The sequence below is a fragment of the Catharus ustulatus genome, chromosome 6 (assembly GCF_009819885.2).
Source record: "Catharus ustulatus isolate bCatUst1 chromosome 6, bCatUst1.pri.v2, whole genome shotgun sequence".
Classification (NCBI taxonomy): domain Eukaryota; kingdom Metazoa; phylum Chordata; class Aves; order Passeriformes; family Turdidae; genus Catharus; species Catharus ustulatus.
In genome coordinates, this window is record NC_046226.1 from 9,977,081 (window position 1) to 10,002,660 (window position 25,580).

The 25,580-nt window shown below is 49.7% G+C and overlaps 1 protein-coding gene across 4 annotated transcripts in view; it reads right to left on the reverse strand.

Moving 5' to 3' along the window:
* KIF26A (kinesin family member 26A) overlaps positions 1-11,854 on the reverse strand; it is a 93,777-nt gene extending 81,923 nt beyond the window's left edge. For all 4 annotated transcript variants that reach the window (XM_033062936.1, XM_033062935.1, XM_033062933.1 and 1 more), the window contains exons 1-2: positions 11,790-11,854; positions 11,365-11,610 (exon numbers count right to left, since the gene is read on the reverse strand). In XM_033062936.1, coding sequence (XP_032918827.1) covers positions 11,365-11,610; positions 11,790-11,843 — 300 coding nt within the window. In that variant the 5' untranslated portion in view covers positions 11,844-11,854. The remainder of the gene's footprint in view (positions 1-11,364; positions 11,611-11,789) is intronic.
* Between the last annotated feature and the right edge of the window lie 13,726 nt (positions 11,855-25,580).

Below are 25,580 nucleotides of genomic sequence, written 5' to 3' on the forward strand. Positions count from 1 at the left end.
CCTTTGTGTTTTCACTTGTGTTCACTTCCCAGGGTTAAGCAATTCTGCATTTCAGTTCTTTAACTATCTACTCCACACTTCTCACTGCACCAAATCCTCCAAGAGCCAAACCTTCCCACAGGAATAAAACAGTGAAGAACTCAGGGTGAGTCAGGAAAGCCAGCCCTGCATATAACACATCTTTCATGTCATCAAAAGACTTGGCAATGAGAAGCTGAAACCCAGCTAAATTCTTACAGCATAGAACTATTTTGCTTTTGAGCTGTATGTGCTTATGAGTAGCCATGACTAGAATAATAAAAGAACACACAGCACAAATCTGAGAACAGGAGTTCAAGTTGTGCCTGAATATTCATGCTCCTTGTCAGTCCCAAAAGCAAGTTTCTTTTGGAAAGCCTGAATATTGTCAGCCAGAGTTTTCTGCCTCTTCAATAAGCTATATCATAGTTATAAAAAATAGATCCTGGCACTACTTCCACACACATAGACATAAACAGGTAATTATGTACCCAGTGAACAGAAAAATGAAGAGGATGGGCTGGAGAAAAGCAGACAGAGGTAATGATACCAACACGGGTTTGGAATACACATTGACCAGTTCTGCAGTCTGGCTTCCTCTGCAATTCACCCATGTAAATCAACTGAAACTGCACAGAGCAAACAGACTTCATTTTCCACCTGTTAACACAGGTTATTGATTCCACTGCCAATAAAAGAACCACGATGCAAACTGCTATGAAATGAAAATCCAGCGTGGCGTGTAACCGGAGACAGAAGTAGGGAGATGTACATTCAGGATGATGCAGTGCTGAAAATACTCTTCCCTAAACCCAGCTATGACTCCCCAAAGGGTTGTTATCAAAGACATGACTACTTCCCACTGCCAAACTGCCCTCAGGGATCCAGTAAGACTGAGCCAGGGTGTTGCTCCTTGTGATCAAGTGAGCAAATGCTGAGCACAAACTCCACCTCCCACACAAAAATCAGAGAAACCCATTCACAGCCTGTGTTTCACAACATGACAGCAAGAGAAACTCTCTCAGCCACACAAATATTCTAATAATTTAGCTCTTTGTGGAAGTCTCAGATTTTAAACTTGAATAACAAGTAACTTCACCAGAGGTCAGCCAAGCTGCAGTAAGACTGCACGAGGTGGCAGGTTAAAGCATCTCATGTGTACAAGAGTACAAGTATGAAATTCAGAAAGGGCCCCCAGGGATCCCAATGCAAGACATGAAGATGTAATTAAAAACCATAAATCCATCAAATGAAAAATATGTAAACTTAATGTATTAACTCATATCTTTTTCTTCCTTGAACACATTTGTCTTACTCCACACTCCTTTGGAGCCTACAAATAAAAAATTAAAAGCATCAGAAAGAACATTTCTTTATATGTAAAAAGTGAATATCAATAATAAATGCTTTTTACTTTATTCTTACAGGTAATTGCTGAAAGAAGCTCTCTCAGCAGTCTGCTGAGCTTCTGTGTATATTATGAATTATTTCAACTGTATCTGTTCTTTACAAAATCCACAAAAGGATGATACCTTACAGTGTTTCCATGCCACTCAATCATCCACACAAAATTACCCTTGTGAGAGCTTGTTGGAGGAATGTCAAATGTATTTGCCTGCCTTTGCAACAAAATCTTCAGAGAAAGACAAACAAATAGGTCACAGCTTACAGTTACACAAGTTACACTAACACCTGAACATTTTAACAGCAGATTCTGGGTTAAACTTTGAATTTCAAGCTACAGACAAAACAGTTACAGGTCAAACCCTGCCCCATGTTTCGCCCACAGCATGGTTTTCAAGATAGCTTACAAAAGCTCTGCAGTACCTGTAGATCATACTAAGGTACATCTTCTAAAAATGGTGTTTTAGACAAACCAGCCCTTCCATCTTCTGCTCACTGATCAGAGAAGTAGCACCAACAACTGCCCAGAAATGACAGTGGCAAAGACATTTGTCCCTCACCTCCATCCTTCAAAGGCCAAACTTTGTAGAGCAAATTTGTTTCCCATCATTAATGAATGTTTCCTTGGAGGCAAGTTTCCCAGGGCCATGCAGCAGCATGGGAACACCATGGGTGACCCCAGAGGAGCAGAGTGACTGAAACAAGGATGACCAGATTTCCTGATTGTACAAGCCACTTGTTAGCCCTCAAGCTTCTGACAGTTGTTATGACTGTCACATTCCACAGTCTCTGGAGACAGCTCCTGCTTTGGGGTGGGAATTGGGCGCGTGCCACCAGTCTGGCATCGTGCCATTGATCTCAACCTCCTCCAAAACACTCAGCAGCAGCGCTCTGCTGAAGGCCATGGGATGTACCCTGGGCACAGACACCATCTCTAAACTCCTCAGGAGCCACACAACATGCAAAAGCACCAGGCAACCCCTGAGAAAAAATTTTTACTTCATAAAGCCAAATGCAAGCTGTAGTAAACTGCTGTATTCTGAGATCTAGGAGTAAGGCAGCAATGCCAAAAGGAGTAAACACATGCTACAACATACAATACAGTGAGAACAACAAGGTAATAAAACCAGAATACAATACAAACTGAGTACATCTAACATCCCAAATGAGTTCAAACAAAGCCAAACGCTGCCCATTTACAGTATAATCAGCACTGATGAATTTATGCACACAGACAGCAACACAAACCGTGTTGTAACAAATGGTATCTTGCAATAAAACAGGAAACACGTTTACACATAACCTTTTGAATGCTGTGAGAACCAGGACTAATGCTTCTCTTTCACCGTTCATGCTGAAAGCCAAGTCTATGCCCAGCCTAGCCAGAAGTATCTCATTTCAGTTTTGTACAGAAGGCCTCTCATCCCACTCACCCAGCAGTGTAAAATCCCTCAGCAGCATCAGGGGAAGGTTTGCTAAGAGTAAAAGAAAATTGATCATCTTCCCACAGCTGTGCAGTGCTCCAGTCAATCCTGCACAGGTACTGATGTTTGGGAATCGCAGCCCAGCCCCAGCCGAAACTCAGAGCAGCTTACAAACTCCAGGAATGCTGATCAAAGACACATTTCAAGACTTGACTCAAAGAAGGAGGGTTGTACTCACCTAAGCCTCTTTTTGTGAGCAAGAGCTGAGATTTCTCTGATTCACTACATTATTCACTACATTAGGGTAGTGTATAAAGCAGTCAGACTCTTGGTGATAAAACAAACAGGCAACAATGGCATTATGCTGCCTAAAATAGGTGGATATATTTATACTAACAATTTTTCTCCAACATGAGAATGAGCATCTGCCAGCTACGTCTTAAAGGCTCAAGCAGCTTCAAAGCAAAGTCAGTCCAAAGAACTATATGCCAAAGACATTCCCTTTAGTTTATCCTAGAAAACAATATATTACTCCTGCTAAGTGACATATTCTCACCATATTCCAAATGACAGCAATAATAATTTCAAGCTTTGCTCTTAAGTTCCTCTATAAAATTTAGCTTCCTTTCCATTTAAAAATAAAACATTTAAAATTAAAAACTAATAATTAATACACCTTGGCATAAAGTCCAACAGCAGCAGGAGGGACTGAAGCCACTGAGGGCCCCCAGCTCACAAGGCCACATCACATTTCCACAAGGCAGCTTTCCATTTCCATCACAGGGAGGCATCGTGCAGTATGCAGATAAAACATTTTTAGGTACCACCAGCACAGCTCTAAGCCCTGCTCCTGATCTGATAGGTGCTGCTGACTGAAGCTCCACTTCAACTGGACACACACCACAGACCTTCAGCCTCCTTCCACAGCCTCACCACTCCTCTCCTGGTGAACTAGCAGATTTTCAGGACATGTTACTACCTTTACAGTTTACCTAAAGTTCCTGGCTTTTTTAGCTCTTTCTGCTGTTACAGTGACCCCAGTTCCAAAAACCCCTCCCTGACACCTGACCTGAAAGTTCAGCCACAAGTCACAGAGGCCACTATTTTCTGTGTCCATGTGTTATACATGATTATGCACATTACAGGAGCAGTCAGTTCTACTAACAGCAGTTGATGATACTTAATGAGGCAAGAGAGTCCTCACCACAAAAAAAAAAAAAAAAGTTTTACTGGAAATGAACAAAAGATGGAAGCATTTTCTCTTGCTGAGCAAAGGAGAATTAAGCCCATGGATATTAAGCTGCTTGTCCAAATTCACAGACTCAGTGACAGGGATTAATTCAGATTTTGCATCCCTGCAGTGGGACAATTCCTGTTAATCATACCAGCAGGTATGATTCTCCTTGAAGTAAGGCCCAAGTTCTCTCCCAGAAGTCACTGTACAAAAGGAGTAGACACTTGTACAAGAAGTCAGGCAGGTCCCAATCACAAGCACAGCCAGCAATAGACAAGATTCCCACCTTCCTAATGATGCCTTCTACTTGGGGATGTACTGGACACGTAAATACAGAATAGTTATTCCAGGTCTGCAGTCAGAGGGCAAGAAGACAAATCCAGACAAGTTAAATTCCACTGATTTTCAGTAAATAATAAGGAGCAGATACAGTACTTCCTGCTGGACAGCTGTCTGCCATACTGTGTGACCAATACCCAAATAGATCTAGCTCCTGAAGGTAATCAAATTTTGAGAAACACAACAGCATTGGCATGGAAAAATATTCCTTAAGACATGGAGATGTTTTCAGAGAGATTCTCATCTCTCTAACCAGGTGAAGCAAAATCTCTGCTCACTTTTCATGACAAAATGTTCATATGCCAGCTGAAAACCCATGAACTAACTGGCTCTTTCCTACATCAGCATCTTCACTGTGGCAAGGACAACTCAAACCTACAGAGTGCAGCTATTTTGGGGTACCTGAACAGCAGGAGACACATGAAGCAACTGTGAACATGGTGGGTAATCCTGGTCTTGGGGAAAAAAAAAAACAAAAACAAAAACAAGAAAGAAAATCTTAATGGTTTCAGTCATCCCCACTCCTGTACCCTGCAGTGCCAGGTCCAGGGCAGCAGCCACTATCAGCTGCTGTGAGCCAGGGAAGAGGAGGAGGATGACTACTGCCTCCAACAACCTCACTGTTAACAAGTCAGAGGCTGGGATCACTGTAGGTGGAAACTCTTGGCAAAAACAATAAAGCAGCTACTACATATTTCAACAGGTTCAAAGTAACCTCAGATGTTAGGAGCAGATGCTCTTTTCCACCCCCTGGGATTTTGAAATGGTTTATGTGTTTCCTCCCTTTCCCCTAATAGGGCAGGGTGCTGAAGGAATTAGCCAGAGAAAGAGCCAGAGAAACACTAATTACCCTCAGCTACCCGGGAGACCACAGTACCTTCAGCTAATTGTGCAATCCCCACTCCCCCACTTCAGATCCCCCAGTGAGAAGGTCTCTTGCCTCCAGCATCCCAACTGCAAGATAATCCCTCTCACCTGTATTTTAAAAGGGCATGCTTGAAAATCCTAAGTGTCTAAAGCAAACTCATTACAATTAGTTTCCGCAGCCTGTGCTGTCACACGGGGAGCGACTGCGCGAGTCAAAGAAGGGAACTGCTCATGTCAACACATTTGACACAGTGCTGTCACTAACCCTGTTATTAGACTGCACACGTACCTGAAATCCACATCTGAGCTCATTGCCTGGAGCACTCCACAGCCAAGTCTCTGCAAGAGTCTCTCTCACAAAATTAAATATTAAATGTGCATCTTAAAAAAATGCCCCGTAGTTTCATATTTATTAACTAAGACATTACTTCTCCACTTACGCATTTTTGAAATGTTAAATATAGAACATTTTAAGGTACATTTAGTGCTTGTAAAGAGCCATGAAAATTGGATTCCTCTAGAGAGCAATCTGTAAAAGACAGCTCTCCCACTCAATTCCCCTTACCCATATCAACCCAGTTGCAGGAAGACCTCCCGTTACAATAAGAAGAGCCCCTAAGTAACAGAGGACCCCAAACTTAGCCAAGACTCAGCTATGTCACCATTGTGACTCCCAAATTCCAGGCAGTAAGGGTTACCCCAGTAGTAAGGGCTGACACACTAACAGAAAACAACGGGCACAGGCAGGAAAAATCAGTGAAGCCAGGGACTGCTCCTAAAAGCAATTCCACATGCACCTCAAGTGTTGCAAGAAGCCCCCTTATGTTCTTTCAGGGAAGCATGACGCTGCAGGCAAACACTCAGCACACAGAGCCCTCTCCCAGAGTCCTCCACACGCAGCACAGGCTCCTGGAACACCCAACAGTGCACAGTGAGGAGACAGCTACTGGCAGCCAGGGATCACATGAGCTCTCCTTGCCTCAATTCCAGGCCATCAGAGCGGCCAAGGTGGGAATTACAAAGCATTCCTGACTCACACATCAAGACTACAGTCCTCAATCCCATGCCTGGTTTTCCAAAGCAGTAAGAACTACTGCATGGTCCTTCTTCCCATCCTTCTTACTGACAGCCCTCTTTAAAATCTTTTGAACCCATCAAATGATTTGAAATTTAGGTAGAAGGCTCAGAACAAGTTCCTACAACTCCCACAAACTATGAGAGATATTGGGCAGTACCCCTGTGTTATTAGCTGTTTGGCAGAAGCCAGATGTCCAAGTACTAGCTTACTGTCAACCAAACTGTGCAGCTGCAGAGAAGATGCTCCCTCTTATGGAACCATCTGGGACAAGGAGAGAACAGCTGGGATTAATGCAGAAGGATGGGGAGAATAAATGCAGTGAACATCCATCCTACCAAACCCTCCTTCCCTAGGTTCTGCTGTGGGTAGAAATGTGGGGGAATTATTTAGCATACAGGAGAAACCCACAGAAAGAGCCTGCCATCCCAAAACTCTGTTCTTCATCTCCCCTTCAGGTGATGCAACCAGCAGCACACACAGACGTGCCACCAAGAGACAATCACTTTGACCAGGAGGAGGAGTGAGGGGAGCTCAGTCCAGCAGTGCTGCCTGGCATCTGCACAGGTAAGACACATCCACATAAACAGCACATCCAAAGCCAGTGCCATCCTCCCTTTTTTCCCAGAGCACCAGAGATTCCTCCAGCTCTGGCTGGTGTAACACTGAGCCCTGACAAGGATACAGCAGGCTAGGACTTGCTCAGCTCCCTCAAATGATTCATGGTTCATCAGCAGCAAAGTCATAACCTGTCCTGGTCACTGAGGCTCCCTGCAGACCAGGGCTGGCAGTGTGACCCTTTGTACCCAAATGCAGTTTACCTGGGCAGCTGGGAATGCAGGATTTTTTAGGTATTGAGGAATAAAAAATTGCCAACCCCGCCAGCAAAAGAGCCACACTCTCTTCTTTGTCCTTCAGGCCCTTGGAAGACATTCAGTGGTGTGCCTCATGTAACACAGTGCAGATACTGCAATAGGGGTAAAAATTTAAAACAACAGAAAAGGGAAGAAAAGAAGCTCTTAAAAAACTAAGACAGCAAGAACTTCCTGAACTCAAGGTAGAACACAAAATGTATGTTTCTGCCCTGTTTGATGTTGCCTTTAGCACCTGCTGCACTGGCAGTAGGTACAGTACAAACTGCTCAGGCAGGGGTGTCTGGGGGTGAGGGTGGATGGGGACAAGTGAAAGGTGGTGTCTGAATCCATGGGCTGGGAGAAACCTGATCATCAAAGCTAATCACTTTCAAAGTGAACTTCTGCTTGTCTTGGCCTCCTTTCACTACTGACAAAAAAAATTCTTCTAATACAGTATACCTGGGCACAAGCATTACTTTTCTACAACCAAAATACTTACACCAGTATAAATCCCTTCTGTGGATGTAGTTGTATCCATGTGTGTATTCCTAAAACCAGGAGAGCTTTTTTCCTCTGCATATAAGGGATTAGCTAAAACATTTTTACAGTAGCTGTATCCTAAAGGCTATTGCCTGTGCCAGAGGCAGCACAGAGTTTACCTCCAGAAATGCAGCTACAGGAGCACAGCTCTCATATTGAACAGTCCCTGCCTCTCCACTTCCTTCTGGAGACACACACCTCAGTCTGGCATACACCTCTTCAGAAATGACAGCATGTTTGTGTTTTACCTAACAGGGGCAATCACACAAATTGATTAATTAGCGTTTGTGAAGCACAATGAAGAATTTAGGTGCTAAGTAATATTACTAATTTAATCTACATCCCATTCAGTCCTCAGTGTCTCCCTGAAACTGCCAACAATGATGCCAATTAGTGGTAATTGTGGTTTGTGACAAGGCTATTTGCCAGCTGGGAGTGAAACACAGACCACCAACTCATTTCCCATGGATTGTCCCACAGCTGCCAACACCAACAACTTCCAGGCACAGCAACCTGCTCTCCAGTCCAGCCAGAACTCTGGCAGTAGGAGATCCTGTATGCCATTACCAACTCTCCAGGGACACAGCCTGCAAAACTTTCAATCAGGGATAAACCAAGACACCTTGTTTTTCCCTCCTACATTAGTTCAGTACATGACCCAGCAACTGATACCAACACTGCAATACCAAAATGTTAATCTGGGATAATTTCAGATTAAACTTTGCTTGGTTCCATCCACACTTGATGAAAATCACATTTTGATTCACACACAGGCCTCACTGTGGTGGAAAACTGTAAAGGCAGCAGCAGTTATATGAAGGGAATTGAGAGTGTAGGATGCAGTAAATCTTGTGCTTGGGAGACTGCTTAAAGAGTTTAAACATAATCAAAGAGGTGTATCTTTTTATCAGCTGTCCACAGAGATTTGGAGGACTTTGAAGAGACACAAACAACTAACAGTATTCTGTAATCAATGCACATCATCTGAGCACTGAAACTTTAAATTATTTATATATTTTAAATACATCTAATTGAAAGGATAGCAACACAAACTGTATGAATCATAGCCCTCTCAAGTAATTAGATTTGTTATCCCTGCAGACTGCAAACAGAATGTTGGTTTTCTATTCTAATGTGAATTCAATCCCTTGTCAGCTGCCCCACACATGAGAATACACCTCCACTCTTTCATCAGGAAAGATATCAACAGCAGGAAACTAGCCCTTCTTTCATCTCTGAGGCACCCACCCACCTTTCCAAAGGGTTTTCAACCAGGTGTAGAAACCTTTCTGAATCTGTGCTGAAAGATCTCTTAATTATTATGGCAAAGGAGGTAAATCCTTTGAGAGCAGCATGCTCCAAGCAGTAGCCTTCTGGTGTTTACTCATCCAGTAGCTGCTTAGTTTGACAGTGCATTACAAGAGCTTTGTAGGAAACTTTGGACTTGCATTGTATGGGCATGAAACTCTTACAGAGAGGAGCTGCTTTTTCAGATGTCTTGTTATATAATTAAACAAGAAAGGGAGGGGGGGAAATCGAGCAAGCTGCCTTTTTGGCACAAACATTACACAGTGCTCACCCTGCCAACATATTGCATCAGATTCCCACTGCAAGGCCAATTCACAGCAGCTGAGTAGCCGAACCCCTGACTGTTATCTCCCACTAACCTACTTCACACTCACAAGGCAGTAAGTGCAACTGTTTATTGCATCTTCCTTCCTGAGGAGCTGCTCACCACACCAGGATTAGAGGGAATCTGAGCTTGCAGTTAGGCTACAGGTCTCACAAGTGTCAGAGAATGCAATTTTCAAGAAACTTCAACCATCGAGCCTTACTGCAGGCTGCACAGTGAGTAAACACCAGGTATCTGCTACTCTGTGCTCAGGTCTGCTGAGGTTCTGACACTGTGATGATTCCCATTTCATTGCGTTCCTAGGCACGCTTTGAAACGCTGCAGAAAAGGGGGATTAATTTACCCATCATCGAGTTCTTATCAAGGAAGTCCCCTGAGACCTGCAGGAAGGAGACCACACAAACAGGCCTTTGCTCACAGGTCTCCTCACCTGAACACCTGGCTGAGGCCCCCGACTCTCCTACACTGGGATTTTTTATTCCCCATGGCAGAGATCCACTCACAGATAGGACCCAATTCTTTATGGCAGAGGCCCACCCCAACGACAGGAACAGGGGTTTCTGTGCCCCTCACTGAAGCAGCCTATCTCAGGCACTTCACAAGGGAAATTAAACTTCTTTCCACCATTTGCAGCAATCCAGAAAACAAAAGGTCCAGCAGTCCTGAATCTAATGAGGTATGTGACTTTTTACAGCACAGAAATAAGAGCCTGCTCCAAACCCAGCAAGTCAAAAGAGAGACTCCTGTCCTTTTCAAAAGGCTTTGGATCTGGCCTGAAAATGCAAACCTCCCTGTGCATTCGGACACTGCTCCACAATGCACTTCCAACAAAACTATATTTAGATTCAATGGGAATTCTGTAGATCATACAGGAACTCTTTGAATGAAAACGAAGGTCAGTAGGGCTTGGCTTCCTCTTCAGACCCTCCCCCCTATTCTTGCAAACATCCAGATAAGCATTGTTTAGAAAACAATACGTTACTTCCAAACGTTATCAAAACCCCAACACACATTTTGTGTGTCCTGAAACAGAATCTCAGGGTCTTCTGTTGCATTTTGCCCCATCAGCTAATTCTCAGGATCTTCAAATATTTAGGCAAGACTGTATGAAGACTGTCTTTTTACACCTTTCAAAAGCTTTGCTCTACCCACTCTGACAAATTAAAAGCTACAAGGATAATAAAGGCCTTTGATAGACAGAAAACAAACACGGAAAGGAAAAGCTGTGCATACAATTACAATACATGCTAATAAAGCTGCACCTGTGTTAGAGGGAACCTCTTGGCATCCTTATGCACTTTCTCCATTCTCTACCGGGTATTAAGTGCCACCGTGCAGCACAAACTGAAGGAAAATGACACAGCCAGTGCTTGCCTGAGGGACATTAAGGACAGGCAGGCAGGCACGTTCAAGCATCCTAAGGGCAAAATCACAGCCCACTCAAAAATCATCCCACTCAAAGTTTCCTCCAGCACCACAGACACAAGTGTTTGATTCTCAGCTGCACTTTATGGGCTTCTCGGAAGGAGGAGCTGAACGCCTGCCACCGGCAGCTTCTCTTACTAAGGATGAAGGCAAACCCCAGTCGCAACACGGAGCCGGCATCCCCGGGGCGGTGTCAGCAGGGCTGGGCAGCCCCGGCTCCTGCGGGGGCACAGGGGAGCTCCCCGGGCACTGGGGCAGCCGCACGGCACCTGCACAGCCGCTCCTGGGCTCCTCCGCTCCTCTTCCCAAACTCCCTATTTTATTATTTAACTGTTTCAGCCGGTGAGCGTGCAGCCGCACAGTTTCGCTTTTTGATACAAGTCCGGGACGGGAAATCCTTGAACTTTTGAAGAACCCTCCTCTGCCGGAAATCTCCGGCTTTGCAGTCGCGCTCACCTCCCAAATCCTTTGGGGATGTACCTGTGACCCCACGCTAGGCTCCACGCTCCCCCATTCCCCGCAACCCCCGGCGGTGCCGCCGCTGCACTTACCGGCGGGGCGTTGGGCGGGCAGCCGCCGGCAGCCAGCCGGGCCGCCTGCCTCCTCAGCTCGGCCAGCTGCGCCTGGCAGCTCCGGCACCAGCCCCCGGCCGCCGCCCGCTCCAGCGGCCGCGGCTCGGCCCCCGCGGCGGCTCCCGCTCCCTCGGGCGGCGGGCGGCTGGCGCAGCGCTCCTCCTCGGCGGCGGCCGGCGGCTTCTTCCGCGGGGAGAGCTCCCGCACCGCGCTCCCCTCCGCCACCTGCGGAGACAGCACAGCTCAGCAACGCGGGACGCGGAGGCAACGCTGCTCCCACCCTCCTCCTCGCGAGGAAAAAAAAAAAGTGAGGAAGAGTAAAAAAATAAATAAATAAACAAGGGAAAACCAAAGAAGAGCTCAGCCGGGGAGGAGAAGAGTGTTGGAGTGCTGTAGGAACTTACCCCCGGCGCCCGGGGATCAGCTCCCAGAGCCTTCCTGCCGGCGGCCGCGATCATGGTAGCGGGGATGCTCCCGTGCCCCGCTCCGCTAGTGCGGGCGCGGTGCCCGGCGGCGGGGCCGGCCCGGGGCGCCCATGGCGGGGCGGGGGTCAGGGCTGCCAACAGTGATCGCGCCGGGTCCCCAGCCCGGGCTGCCGCTCTAGGTGATGTTGCCTCCCATGCTGAGACGGGAACGAAGTTTGGGATGGGAGAGGGAGGCGGAGTGAGCTCCCCACGGCGGCACGGGGAAGGACCCAGAGCACGGGAGCACCTCGGCAAAAAAAGCTGGAAAAGTGCTCCGAGGGCAGGGGAGGAGGAGCTGGACGGGGGCGGGTGGGGTGGGGTAAGCGGGGCGGGGGAGGCTCGGCCGGGGCGGGCTGGGGTTTGGGTTTGGGTTTAGGTTTGGGACAGGCGGCGGGTGGAGAAAGATGCCATTTCATAATGACCCTACGGAATAGTGCCAAAATCAGTGTGACTTAAATCGTTGCTTCCTGCACACCCTAAAACCCAAGTTCCTCGGGAGCGGGGGGGAAAGGGCCGGGCGCGGGTGCGGTCCCGCCGCAGGGCGCGGAGTCAGAACGCGCCGGGGGTGCGGACCAGCTGCCAGCGGGGTCAGGGGTCCGGCCGGGCCCCGCTCCCCCCGCGCCTGCCGCTCTCCTGCGCGGGCCGGGTGCGGTGCCCCCTCCGCGGGCAGATGCGCGGTGCCGGGGGGCGCGGGGCCCGCGGGACCGACTCTCCCGCCGCTCGGCGGGCGCGACGGGATGCTCCTACACGCGAAAATTGACCTGACAGATGGAGAAATTAACGTTCGCAGCTAATTGTCTACTTGGCTGCCGCTCCGGCTCGTATATTTAGCACTTTTCTCCCTTTTTTAGTTTTTTTCCCCGCGGAGCGCGGAGCGCGCGCCGCTGTCAGTCACGGCGCGGCGGGGCCCGGACGCGCGCGCGCCCCGCGGGCTCGGCCCCGTCCCTGTGACCAGAGCGCCCCCTGCCGGCGCCGCCGCGCCGCGGTCCCGCCCGGGACGGAGCGGCCGAGCCCGGAGCCGGAGCCGGACCCGGAGCGGGAACCGCAGCCGAGCCCGGAGCTCCGCGGGGCCGCGCCGGGTGACGGCGGCCGCTCCCCCGGAGATGCCAACGCGGGTCCTGGCCCCTTCCCCGTCACCGCGCGAGTGGGTGCTGGCGACGCGTGGCGGAGTGGCTGTGGTGAAGTGGGCATCGCCGAGCACAAAGAGTGGGGAAATACGTTCATATGGGGGGAAAAAAATAATCCCGCCCCAGGAGGCACCTTTCCGCCGCCGCTTAAAGTTTTGTGGCTCTCCCGAGCACGAGTGTGTAGCGCCCCACCGGCCCCACCGCTAAGGGTGAATGCCCTGGGGCAGGGCTGGAGCCGTGGGTGACAATCACAGCCCCGAGGCGCGCCCCGCACGGCGGGCAGAGAGCCCCCGCTGCAATGGGATCGCCATCCCCCGCCTCCCGGACCGCCCGCCGGCAGTCCGGGAAAAGTTTGGGTGCGGGAGTAAAGCGGAGACACGCGGGACACGGGCTGGTCCCCGGGGGCTGCCGTGTGCCCTCTTGGGGCCGGCGGGGATCCGGGACTGGCACAGACACACGCACCAGGGCGCCGCGCCCCGGCTCCCTTTCTCTCTTTCTCCCGCCTGCTCGGGGCAATGCTGCTCTTCGGGAAGTCGCTCCGAAATTTCCCGTGCCCAAACAATCTCTGCAAAACCCTCCCGCGGCTCCAAGGCTCGGGTTGGACGGGGCGGGGGATAAAGGGGTGGGCTCCCCGGCCGACGCTGGGCTGAGCCGCGCTACGGGGCTGAGCAATCTCCTTTTCTTAGTAAGTACAAAACCCTGCTGGAAATAGCAGGACGCGGTGCCGGCACTCCCCGTCTGAAAGCGGGGTCACATAAGGTGCCGCGGTAGCCAGGGGAAGCCCCAGGAGGGGTCCGGCAGCGCGGTTCCCCCGCGCCGCTCCGCGGAGCCGCCAGGACTGTTCGTGGTGCTGAAACCTGCCCGGCACCGCCGCCCGAAACTTCGCACCGCCAAGTTTGCCACCCCCTTCCCGTGAGCCGGCCCTCGACCCCCTCCCGGGCCCCAGCTCCCCCGGACCGCGGCAAGATCCCCTTACCCGGGTTTTCCTCCGCAGGAGGTGGCTGGTGAAGCCAAAGATGATCTCCGAGTCCAAGCACAAGGCTCCTATCTCCAAGAGGCTGGGATTTTTCCTCGTGGTGTTGGAGGCATCGGGCGATTTTTGAAAAGCCATAGTTTGGGGTTTGAAATATCCAGCTCCCTGAGCGGAGGCGATATATTTGTATACACACACGCACACAGAAGGGAAAAAAATTTCAAAAAGGATAAAATAGCAGACACCTCCCACCCCTTAAAAAAAAAAGAAGGAAAAAAAAAAAAAAAAGCCAGACGCGGGTGAGTTACTCCGTCATCTGCCAGGATGCGCTGCCGGGGTGAGGTAGCCAGCAGCCGGGCAGACCCGCCAGCCTCCCTGCCTCTCTCTGCTGCTCTCCGCCGCTCTCCCTCCCGCTTTATCCCCCCTCAGCGCACCTTGCCTGACGAGCGAGCGCGGGCGCGGAGCCCTCAGCGCCCCGCAGGCGCCGGGGCCGGGGCCGCCGCTGCGCTGGGTGCGCGGGGCCGGCAGCGCCCTGCTCCCCCGCCGCCGGCCATCAGCGAGCCGAGCGAGGGGGCTCCCACCGCCCGCTGGCCACGAGCCCGCACTGCGAGCCTCCTGCCTCCCCCCATCCACTGCTGGGTGGGTTTAGTGGCTGGGTTGGTGGGTTGCTTTTTCCCTCCTCCTTCTCCTCCTCCTCCTCCGGGGTGAGCGCAAGGAGGGAAAAGCTGCCAGTGAAGTCAGTTTAGGAGGGAAGAAAGACACGCAGAAAAATAAAGAAAAAAATTAGGGGAAGGTAAAAAAAAAAAACAAAAAAAAAGAAAGAAAGCCTGAGGGAGCAGAGTAAAGCACTTTCCGGAAGGCACGCGGTCTTTCACTCCCCCAAAAAGCTTCCCCTTCTTTTCTCCCCACTGCTTAATTGTATCTGCAGTGGGTGCGGACGGCAGGAGGGAGCGAGCTCCTCCTCATCGAGGGGCCGAGACACAGGTGCCCGATGGCTGCTCCGGCTCGGGCAGCCCTCCCTGCAGGCTGCTCTCCTCCGCCGCGTGTCCCAGCCTGGGGGCCGGGCAGGGCTCGGGGGTCCCCGCTGAGGTGCGGCCCGTCGGGGCGGCGGGATGGATTGAAGTGGGGAGGGGGCCCCGGGCAAAGCGCTAATCCCTTCTCGCCTACTTTCCCGCTAAACAAATAATCCCACCCCCCTGACAAAAGCATTATCCAGCTTCATATGGCCTTCAGTGAAAGGGAGTTGAATAATCTCTTTATCCCGGCTCCGCCGCCCCGCCCGGACACCGGCTGCTGCTGCCAGGGGCAGGGCTGAGGTCCTGCCCCACAGCCTGGCCCCGGCCGGAGCCCGGCACCTCGGGAGGGAGCCACGGGACGGTGACGGCTGCTGGGGAGCGGGGAAGGGAGGAGGGATAGAGATGAGGAAGGGGAAATGAAGGAAGGGAGGAGGAGAGGAGGAAAAGGAAATAGAGAAAGAGAAGAGAAGGAGAAGAGAAGGAGAAGAGAAGGAGAAGAGAAGGAGAAGAGAAGGAGAAGAGAAGGAGAAGAGAAAAGAGAAATCTTAAGTCTGTATGGTCATGAAAGGACACTGTAGTTCATTCTGAATATAGTCAGTTGTCTGTTCTGGACTTTCCAGCTCATGATGATTCCATGTGTTAGATGAAGGAAGTGGGTTAAAGGGTGTCTCTGTAGGATGGAGGTGTTCAGATGTAACAGACAGGCACTAAAGCAGTGCTGAGAGGGAGGAGAGGAGGGTGAGAGTGGTGAGGTGCTTTCAGCAAAGGTGCAAGGATTTGTTTGGCTCCTTGCTGCATTCTTTCCTGATGTCCAGCTATCAGACCAGAGATGTGCCAATGTATTAGCTGGTCCCTGAGCCCCTCTGGGAATGGTGTCTGCAGGGACTCAGTCCCTGGGCCACCTCGTCCAGACTCACCCTCTCATGCCCCACCAACCCTGTCCAGCCTCCTGTCTTGCTGTGCACCACTCTGCATTCAAAGTCTTCCCCTACCCTCCCCTGCACAAGTGGAATGATCCCTGTGCTTGGAAGGCCTTACAATACCAAGGGAGTAGGAAGAATTTGGTGAAGAGGAATGCAGAAGGAAAAACTAAAAACTATTCAAGCGAAATGATAGTATGGACATCAACAATCCAGGTAAAAAGTGTCCTTCTCCACCCCCCCAGGCACTCAGTTCAGGTGTTCAGCATGAGGTAGAAGTGCCCATCACCAGAAGCATGAACTGTCATTTCCCATTCACTAGAGTCTTTCCCTTTTTGGCTTGGAAACATTCAACAGCAGAGAAAAACACAGCCAGGTCAGGAAGGCTTGTTGCCTGCTCTGGAGAAGGCCTGAGGCATCTGTCTCCATCCCCCACATTTTCAGACCAGCCAAATTTAAGCACTCAATCCATGCTCAAAGACAGCCCAAGCCTTCCCTGTCCTCATGCCACCTACAGCCCACCATGACTTCCTTCCCCAACACAGTTTATTCCTCATCCCTGACTCTTGGCAAAGTCCCTGGGAAGGTCTGGGTCTAAAATATGCCCTGACTGTCAGGCACTGAAGGGTCCCTGTGCAACCCCAACCTCACCCCTAATCCTAGAGAGTCTCCCTTTAATCACCCCTATTAAAGCAAATATCTCCCCACCTCACTGCCCTCAGGTGTCTTGCCGATAAACAAGCTGAAGGAAAAGTTATTACCTTTTATTCATGGTGTCTAAACTAAAGTAAAACATCAACAGGGTGACTGTACATAATAATATACTAGATAAAGTCCATTTTTCTTGGGCCCTCTGAAAGCGATCCCTGAGCATTAAAATGGGTCTCTTAATAAATATCTTATCTCCCTGCCACAGAGCCCTGGCTGCAGATAACCAGACAGCCATTACTGTACCTCTGAAATAACCCCATTTCCATCAGGGCCACTTCAAACAGGCTTCTCTTTAAAGACCCCCGCCTCTTCCCCGAGGGGAGGTGGGAAAAGGCTTGAACCTCCCTGGGTGGGGGATTTCAACCAAGTCCCCAAGCACGGTGTGAGGTTACTGCATTGCAATGCATTCCTTTCCCCAAATAACCATGGAGCAAGGCATTCTTCCTGCTAGCCACAAGCCCAAATCCATCCTCCTCGTGCCCTGCTTTGGGGTGAGCAGTGCTGGGCTCCCACAGTTCTGCTCCCCTGGGCCTGCTCTGCAAGCAGAGAGAAAGTTGGGCAGGAGAGGAGAGACACAGCAGGCAGCTGCCACCTCAAGGTGTGCCCAGTGTGTGCATCCCAGGCTGCAGGGTGATGCTGTACAGGTTGCACTAGATCCCTTTATTAATACACCATACAGGTGATAGTGGATTTATTAAGTATATTGCTGTGATTTCACATTTAATTTACTAAGAATACAATGGTTTGGGCTAGAGGACCCAAGGGAAATCTAGGCAAGAGTGAGCAAAAATCCATGAAATTCAATGTAGCACACTAATCATGGAGGCATTATAGTATTAATTGCTATAATGATATACTTCTAATCCTATCTTACACTGCACCACATAATTTCATTGGGTAAGAGAGGAAAGGAATTAAATTTAGTTCAATACGGGCAAGCATGTAACTTAATAGAGTAGTTTGACTCCAGCACACTCAGGGGTTTAGGGCTGATGTCACATAACATGGTCAGCAGCAGGGAAGAAGGATGGCACAAGACTTTTGACACCCTCAGTGAAATCTGGAAGCAATATGGAAAAGTGTTAGATATCTGCTTTTCAAGAGGCAACCTGGCCATATAAAGGATAATTAGAATTCGTTGCAAAGATGATTTATCATGTCTATCATTGTGCTTGAAAAGGCTAGGTCACCCATGAATGCTGATGAAATTTCAAAGATCTACTCCCCAAGGACTTTCTGCATCTGCTGCCCTCTGAGATGGGGAAATAGCCCAGGGCAAACTTCTCATTAATACTGCAGGAAAATATAAGCATTTTGTCCGACATAACATTTTTCTTCAGTATTATACCTGACACGATCAGACCTTTAAATAACGTGGTAATAGGGCTCACTTTAAAGTTCATGTACTTGATGTTGTGCCCCCCTTCCTGTTCTCCCCTCCCTCCCCCCGGTTTCAGCTGGGTAGTACCTCTCTCTAACAAGCCAGCGTTTTGACCCGAAACACACTTTCTCCCGTAGCAAATATTGTGTGAGGTGGGCGGAGGTGGTAAAAGTAGCTTTTGATCTTGTTTGTATAATATGCAAGAGGACATCAAAGCGAGGGAAGAGGAGGAGGGAGAGAAAGGAAAGCAGACCAGGAATAACCCTAGTCAGTGGAACACCAAATAGCTCATGAATAGCTAAATAAAACATAATTAGGAGAACACGATAAATGAGTGGCTCTTTAAAGAGAGCGATGGCGAAGCGGGCTGGGAGGGTAGGCAGGGGAGGCGGGCACAGCCCGACTCAAAGCCGGCCCCGAGGCAAACCAAGCGGGACCGGGAATTTAGAGGGGACAGCGGGACTCCTCGGGGACCCCCGGCCCCGTCCCTCTCGGGGAGCCGGGGGCAGCCGGGGGGCTCCGGGGGTGTCCGGACCCGCTCCCTGCGGCTGAAGGGGAGCTGCTTCCCCGCGGGGCGCTGCAGGTTTCGGGGCGTTCCCGGGCGCTCTCCACCGCGGGCTGCCCGGGGGGCGGGGGGGCCCTGGGAGCCGCGGGGGCGCCCGTTTGTTTTGGCTTGGTTTGTTTGTTTGCTGTGTGGCCTCCCCTTTATGTTGATCAGGCCGGCTCTGGATTTAATTGATCTGTGGGGCGGGCAGTTGAGACCATCAAGGGGAAACTTCAGCCCTTGCAGACTGCGGAGAAAATAACGATGGTATCGGTGAAACCGGCGTGAAAGGCAGACACGGCCCCCCGCCCTCCCCCGCGCCTGTTCACACGCAGGTGGGGACGCGGCTGCTGCCCCGGAGGAGCTGGGGATGCCCGGCTGAAGCTGCAGGGCTGGGCTGACTGCCTGGGCACCCCTGGAGCCCGGGGGAAGGCTTTTCGGAGAATCCCCCGGCCCTCTCCCGGTCACCAGTCAGGAGGATACCAGTACCAGCTCCGGGGTGACTCCGTAATGGCTCAGCAGTGACTTCTCAGGCGGGATATGCCTGCACCAGAAGGGACAGGGGGAACACATGGAGAAGTGTGGCTAAATTCACCCCCAGAGGCAGATTTCTTCTCTGTCCCCGAGGTGAGTCGGGCTAGCCAACTCCGTCCTGCCTCTGGGTAGCTCTCCTTCCAGTTCCGTGCTTGGGTGCCTCTCCTGGAGCTCTGCCCTCTGCTCACCTCAACAGTGCTTCCTCACCTCACCTGTTGTCCTGCGGGGCCCAGTCCAGCCTCCAGAGCCCCTTTTCAGTTCCCACCACAGTAAGGGGCTCCAAGATCATGTCCCGCCTGCACTTAGGGCAATGAGGCCACAACGTGGATCTCACCAATCTGGAGCAAAGCAGGGGCTTTAGTAATCCCCAGGTCGTGACGAGCCTCATAGGGAGGGCTGGGTAAAACAGCTCTGTCCAAGGGCTCTCTGACCCTGCCTGGGCTTGGCAACTCGGAGCTGATCTCAGGTCTGCTCTGTCCTGGTCTCTTGCTTCTTCGTGACACTGCTCTCCAACAGGAGATGGAAAACCCTCCTGTAAACAACTGGTGAAGGTCAGGGGAAGGAAAGCTTGACACCACTTAATGAAAGACAGTTACAGACAATCTTTTGCTCAGTTGTCCGTGTCTGGGAGGCGTGAGGATCTCTGTGTTGAAGCTTTTTAATTTCCATTCTAATTTGCAAGTCATAAAGAAAGATAGTATGCTGTCCATGGTCTCGTGTTTAATTTCTTGTCACTCTAATCATGCCAGTTTAACCCTCACTTGCTTGCCTACGTGTTTGTTATGCTCAGCCCTAGCTACCACCTCCTTCATGAAACAGCTTGCCCAGGCACATTAGTAATGTCCTGCTTGCACTGTAGATTTGGGGTTCTAATATTATTCCAATTACTTCTACCCAGATGCATTTGAGCCGCCACAGCCCGTAGGAAGAGTGGAAAACAAAGAAACAAACAAAAAACAAACAAAACGAAAAATCCCAAAGCCCACAACTGCCTCCTTTTAAATGTTTGGTTGGGTGGTTTTAAAATGGGAGGGTAGGAGTGAGGATTACTTTTTCCGTGCTCTGCCTGCCACTTCAGAACCGCCTCCGGTGCGGGGAGGAGTCCCGAGGAGTCCCGGCACGGCTGTGCAGTACAGGGGGTGGGCACAAAGGCTGGTCCCATTTCCGTGCTGCCGGCAGGGACGGGAAGCCCGCGGCGTCTCCCGGCGCTGGAGCGGGCGGGGTTCAGCACCCTGGAGAGCGGCCCCGCTCCGGCCCGGCGCCAGCGGCCGCTCCCTCTGCGGGGAACCGAGAGGATGCTCGCACGACTCCGCCTCAGCCAGGGGCAGATGCCAAAGAAAAAGATCTTTTGACAGCAGCTGGGCGCTGTGGCTCAGGTCCTTGTGGCTTTGGCAGAGGGATCGAGCAGGCTGCGAGGGATTGGTGGTGAAGGACTCTCCCGCAGAAGTGGAGCTCAGAGGATTGCTCTGCTCTCTGCCGTGGCAGGTTTGCGTTATCAAGTCCGCACAGACAGCGGGAGACGCAAGGAAAATCATCACCTGTCCTTTAAACAAGGCAGCAGCCCCACGCTTCCTGACTCCAGCGTGCCACGGGCTAACTCGGCTCTGCTGCAGGGGTGTGAACTGACCAGGTTCCTCTTGAAGAGATCCTCTTCTTCACATTAGCAGAGTGACTCTGGATGGTCGGGAAACCCTCCCGTGGGGCTGTGAGAATTCCAGGCAGCAAACGGGAACTAGAGAAGACTTCATGCAGAGGGGAGGGCAAAGAAAAAGAGAACACACCAGCTCTGACTTCTAGCCTCAATCAAAGAGTTCCCCATCTCCCCAGTAGGGCGCACATAGAGGCATTCCCAGGGACAGTCTGCTTTGTGACAAAAGGCTCGCTTTAAAAGCAAGCATCGACACAACCATATTTCCATCAAAGGTAAAATGGCATCACAACAAACATGAGAATATCCAAGGAGCTGCAGCAGAAAGATTCAGCTTTACTGGCCGTGCTTAGCTTGGAAGTGAAGCTTCATCCCTTTCCTTATCCTCTTCCATACAATGAAGATTATGTCCAAAGCAACAAAGTAAAAAATGTGCTACAGAGAGCTCGGTGTGGCCTCATCTTGTACCTCTTCTCAGTCCACATTAGTGGAGCTTACTTAATGAGAAATTGCTGGTTTTATTTCCTACACCACATCGTCTGGAGTGCATTTTTCTAACAGCCCCAAACAAAGCCAACATATTCCTTTAACCAAGCAGAGACATTCAATTTCCCAAATAAAATTTAAAAATATCTTTATTTGGAAAGAGAAAATTGTGTCTCTCAACTGAAAAGAGGCTGGTTTGCCACAGTGAGAGGTGCAGAACAGGGCAGGTGTTTATATTTCATCATCCGAGTGGCTCCTCCTCGCTGAAACAGGCAGGAACTTTTTGATTGAAAGACAGTGCTAATCCTGAGAGCTACACTGGAGGCACTGGAATCTGAAACCTGGGGAAAGACACATACCAGTCCATCCATCCATCCATCCATCCATCCATCCATCCATCCATCCATCCATCCATCCATCCATCCATCCATCCATCCATCCATCCATCCATCCATCCATCCATCCATCCATCCATCCATCCATCCATCCATCCATCCATCCAATCCATCCATCCATCCCTCCATCCATCCCTCCGTCCCTCCCTCCATCCCCGCGGGCTCCGGGCCGGCCGGTGCCGGGCGCTCCCGGCAGGTGGCGCTGCCCCGCCAGGAACCGGCCGGGACGCGCCGAGCGGGGCGCGGGCGCTCGGGGGCTCCGGGACGCGGCACCGGGACACCGGGAAAGGTCCTGCGGGAATGCGGCCGTGCGCTCTGCACCTTAGAAAAGGTCCCCACAAAAAGCACATTTTGCAGAACCACAGAACGGTTTGGGTTGGAAGCGGCTGGAGGCCATCTGGTCCAACCTCCCTGATCAAGCAGGGTTCCTTGGAGCAGGTTACTGAGGATTGTATCCAGACAGTTTTTGAATATGTCCAGTGAGGGGGATTCCACAACCTTTCTCGGAAGCCTGTTCCAGTGTTAAGTCACTTGCACAGTAAAGAAGTTACTCCTCAAGTTCAGGTGGCAGTTCCTGTGTTCAGTTTCTGCCCACTGCACCTCATCCTATGGTCCAGCAGTACTGAGAAGAGCCTTGCTACATTCTCCTGACACACCCCCTTCAGATATTTACATACACTGCTGAGGTCCCATCTCAGTAGTTTCTTCTTGAAGCTAAACAGGTCCAGCTCCCTCAGCCTTTCCTCTTAAGAGAGATGCTCCAGTCCTTTAGACATTGTCATTGCCTTCCATTGGATTCACTCCAGGAGCTCCATGTCTGCCCCTACTGAGAATCCAGAACTGGACACAGCAGCACATTCTGAGCCACTGATCACAATCCTCTGAGACCTGCCATTCAGTCAGTTCTCAATCCAAAATAAACAGCAGACCATCAATAGTTACTTCTCTCCCCACCTCACCCCACCCCATCCTGCATCCTGTGAAGGTGCTTTATAAAGGAAGTTTTAAAATTAAGTGTCTAGATTCATTAGTTAATCAATTAATTGATTTATCTTCTTCAGAAAAACCTTCTTTTTCTAGTCATTCATCTTTGGCACTGAATTTTTGGCTGCATATTGTCTTTTCTCTGTCCTAGAATAGAAAGGGTGAAGACCTGAATCACTGTCAGGGTGCTGACAGCCCAAGAAAGAAAAGGAGAATCGATGCAGTTTTCTGTGAAACAAGGCAGAAAAGGGGTGTGAGAGAATCAGTCTTGCACATGGAAAACATTGCTGGAGAGCCCATGACACAAAAAGTGATGACAGGTTCTTGCAAAATATGACAGTTCAAACTCCAAATGGTTTCCTAAACTGGAAAAGCATTCTGTCTGTACCCCTTCCGACCCAGACATTTTCAGCTACAAATACTCTACTGGCACATGAGGCTCCTATGGGCTCAGCAATGTATCTCTGGGCCATTCTGAGCCAGGAGTCAACATACATGGGGGAAATGAAGAGCAGGACCAGCTACAGCCCTGGCAAAGCAAGCAGTCGTCTAGAGCAGCAGGTAACCAGAAGTGACCAAATGACCACCAGCTCCAGCGCCTCTATTCCCTTTGCCAAAGGTCAAGAAAGCCAGGCCAGAAGGTGTGGATCCTGCTGTGCTAAAAGGAAGATCTTTTTGGCACATTTCCACCACAACTGTAGGAACACCAAGCCAGAATCTCCCCCCCAGTATTTTTCTTTTCTATTGCAGAAGACACCTGGCCAATACCCTTATTTATAGGAGAATGTGTCAAATTTTGGTTCTTTTTCCTGCATAGCTGAGAAGCTTTCAGCCAGCTCTGCTAAACACATCAGGACAAAGCAGTTCATCACATAACAGATGCAAATTGATCATTCAAACAAAGGAAAAGTTTGTTTCCAGTGGGGAAGGACAGAATTCAGACACATCTCCAGAAGACTAAAACAATAACTGGGAGAGGCAATCTCCCTGGTTCACTGAGTCTGCTAACTAAACCATAACTGCATCTAACCTGGAAAATCTAGCAAGAGGTTTGAGCAACAAAGATTACTTTTCCTCTGGTGATCCTTCTGGCAGGTGGGAGTAGAGGAAGAGGTTAGAGTGGAACAGGATTTGGGGGATGCAGTCAGGAAGAAGAGGCATGAAGATGAAAGGAGACAAGAGGGAAAAAAAGAAATAAACAGAGCAAGCAAAGATGAAGGGCAAAAAGTTACACAGAGGAAGATGCCTCATCAGGGGAGAGATAAACCTTCATTGAAAAAAGACCCCAAAATAAATTAATACCTAAGACACTTTCTTTTCTACCCCTTTCATAAGAGTTTCATCCTAAATCCCATACCAGGACATCCACCCCCTTCTTGCCTTCCTTTCACCTCTGTTATCAAGCAGACACAAGCACGAGCTGAGTACAGCACAATAAACACATTGCCTGGCTGCTTTCCTAGGCCAGCACCTCCCCACACCAATCCTGCAGGAGATACCCATCCACCCACTGCCAGGCCACCATTTATCTGCTCCACAAACAGCAAGAGCTTCCAGCTCCTCTGGCAACACAGCAGCTCTCCTGGCCCCACAATCACCTATTATTTTCAGCTCCTTAATAGATCAGATCTTGCTCAATTTCCAGTACCCAGTCAGGAACAACCCCAGTTTATACAAGGTTGCACGTACTCTCCCCAGACTCCCAACCACTCAGAAGTCATTCACACCTATCAGGATGGTGACAACAGTAAAGTCTTTGGTTATTCTGCTGATTTACTCTGGCAAAGATGATGATACTTTCCATTTTATTATCATCACTGACCCAAAAGTCATGCTTGACAGCACTCAAATGAAAGACCTAAGGCATCCAGATTAGACCCTACAGCACTGGGACTTCAATGGTTCCATTTTCTCTCCAGCTTGGACAAACAGGGTGACAGAGCACATGCTACCACCAAATGGCCATTTCTACCTTTTTTTTTAACCCTCATGTGAGAAGGAGAGGCACATGCATGGTTTGCCATTACAATTAGGTCAGCTCATAGTCTATTTTTTTTCCTTAACTGCCTCATCAATGACTGCTGGTACAGCTAAAAGTGGCAAAGCAGCTCCAGGGACACAGGGCCCACAGGTATCTCCTCTTGTCTCTGAGTGAACTTCTGTCCCAGGACAGAGCAGCTGCTACCAGCAGCAAAGGGTTTCTCTTGCATAATGCTCAGCCATGCTAAAAAGTCAGCTCTTAAAGGAAGATGGGCAGCAACTTACAATTGTTACCCTTATATTCAGAAGGTTTCTCAAGAGACATTATATTAAAAGCTGACTATAATATTTTTGTTCTTTCTGGAACTTGTGGTATATGGAAGACTATTGATAGATGCTCTCAGTAGAAAGCACCTGGTTAGTTCTCTCTTTCTGACAAAAAACAGTTATATGCAAACACATTCTGGATTTGTTTCTGTTGATCAATAAATAGTAAGTAATAATAATTAATAACTTCTTGGAGCCATATCCACAGGCTCTGTCATAGAAACACTGTTCACTCATCACTATAGCATCACTAAATATCTAAAGTTACAGTTGTAAGGGTTCAGACTGACACCAGCCCAGATGTGATGAGTATTGGACAGCCCATGAATACTGGCAATGTCTGTGTTCCTGGATGCTGACAGGCTGAAAGATGAAGTATCTTCCATGTTGACTTTCTAGACCACTTAAAATTAAGTCTAAATATGAATTTCGGAGCTAAGTTTAGTCGTTGAGTCTGGAAAGGCATGACTTTGCAGGAGACTGGCCTCTATTGGAATATTAGGTCCTTAACAGAGAGTGTGCACAAACATAAAAATCCAGTGCTTGTTTTCAAAGTAGTGTGGTCACTCTGTTTTTTTCTTTAAACCCTCATTACCAAATGGAATGCATAAGAAGAGCCAGGAAAAATATGTTTGTATTTACTAGGGAAAGAAAAATAGAGAGGGAAGACATGAACAACATTATTATATGTGATGAATCTCCTGT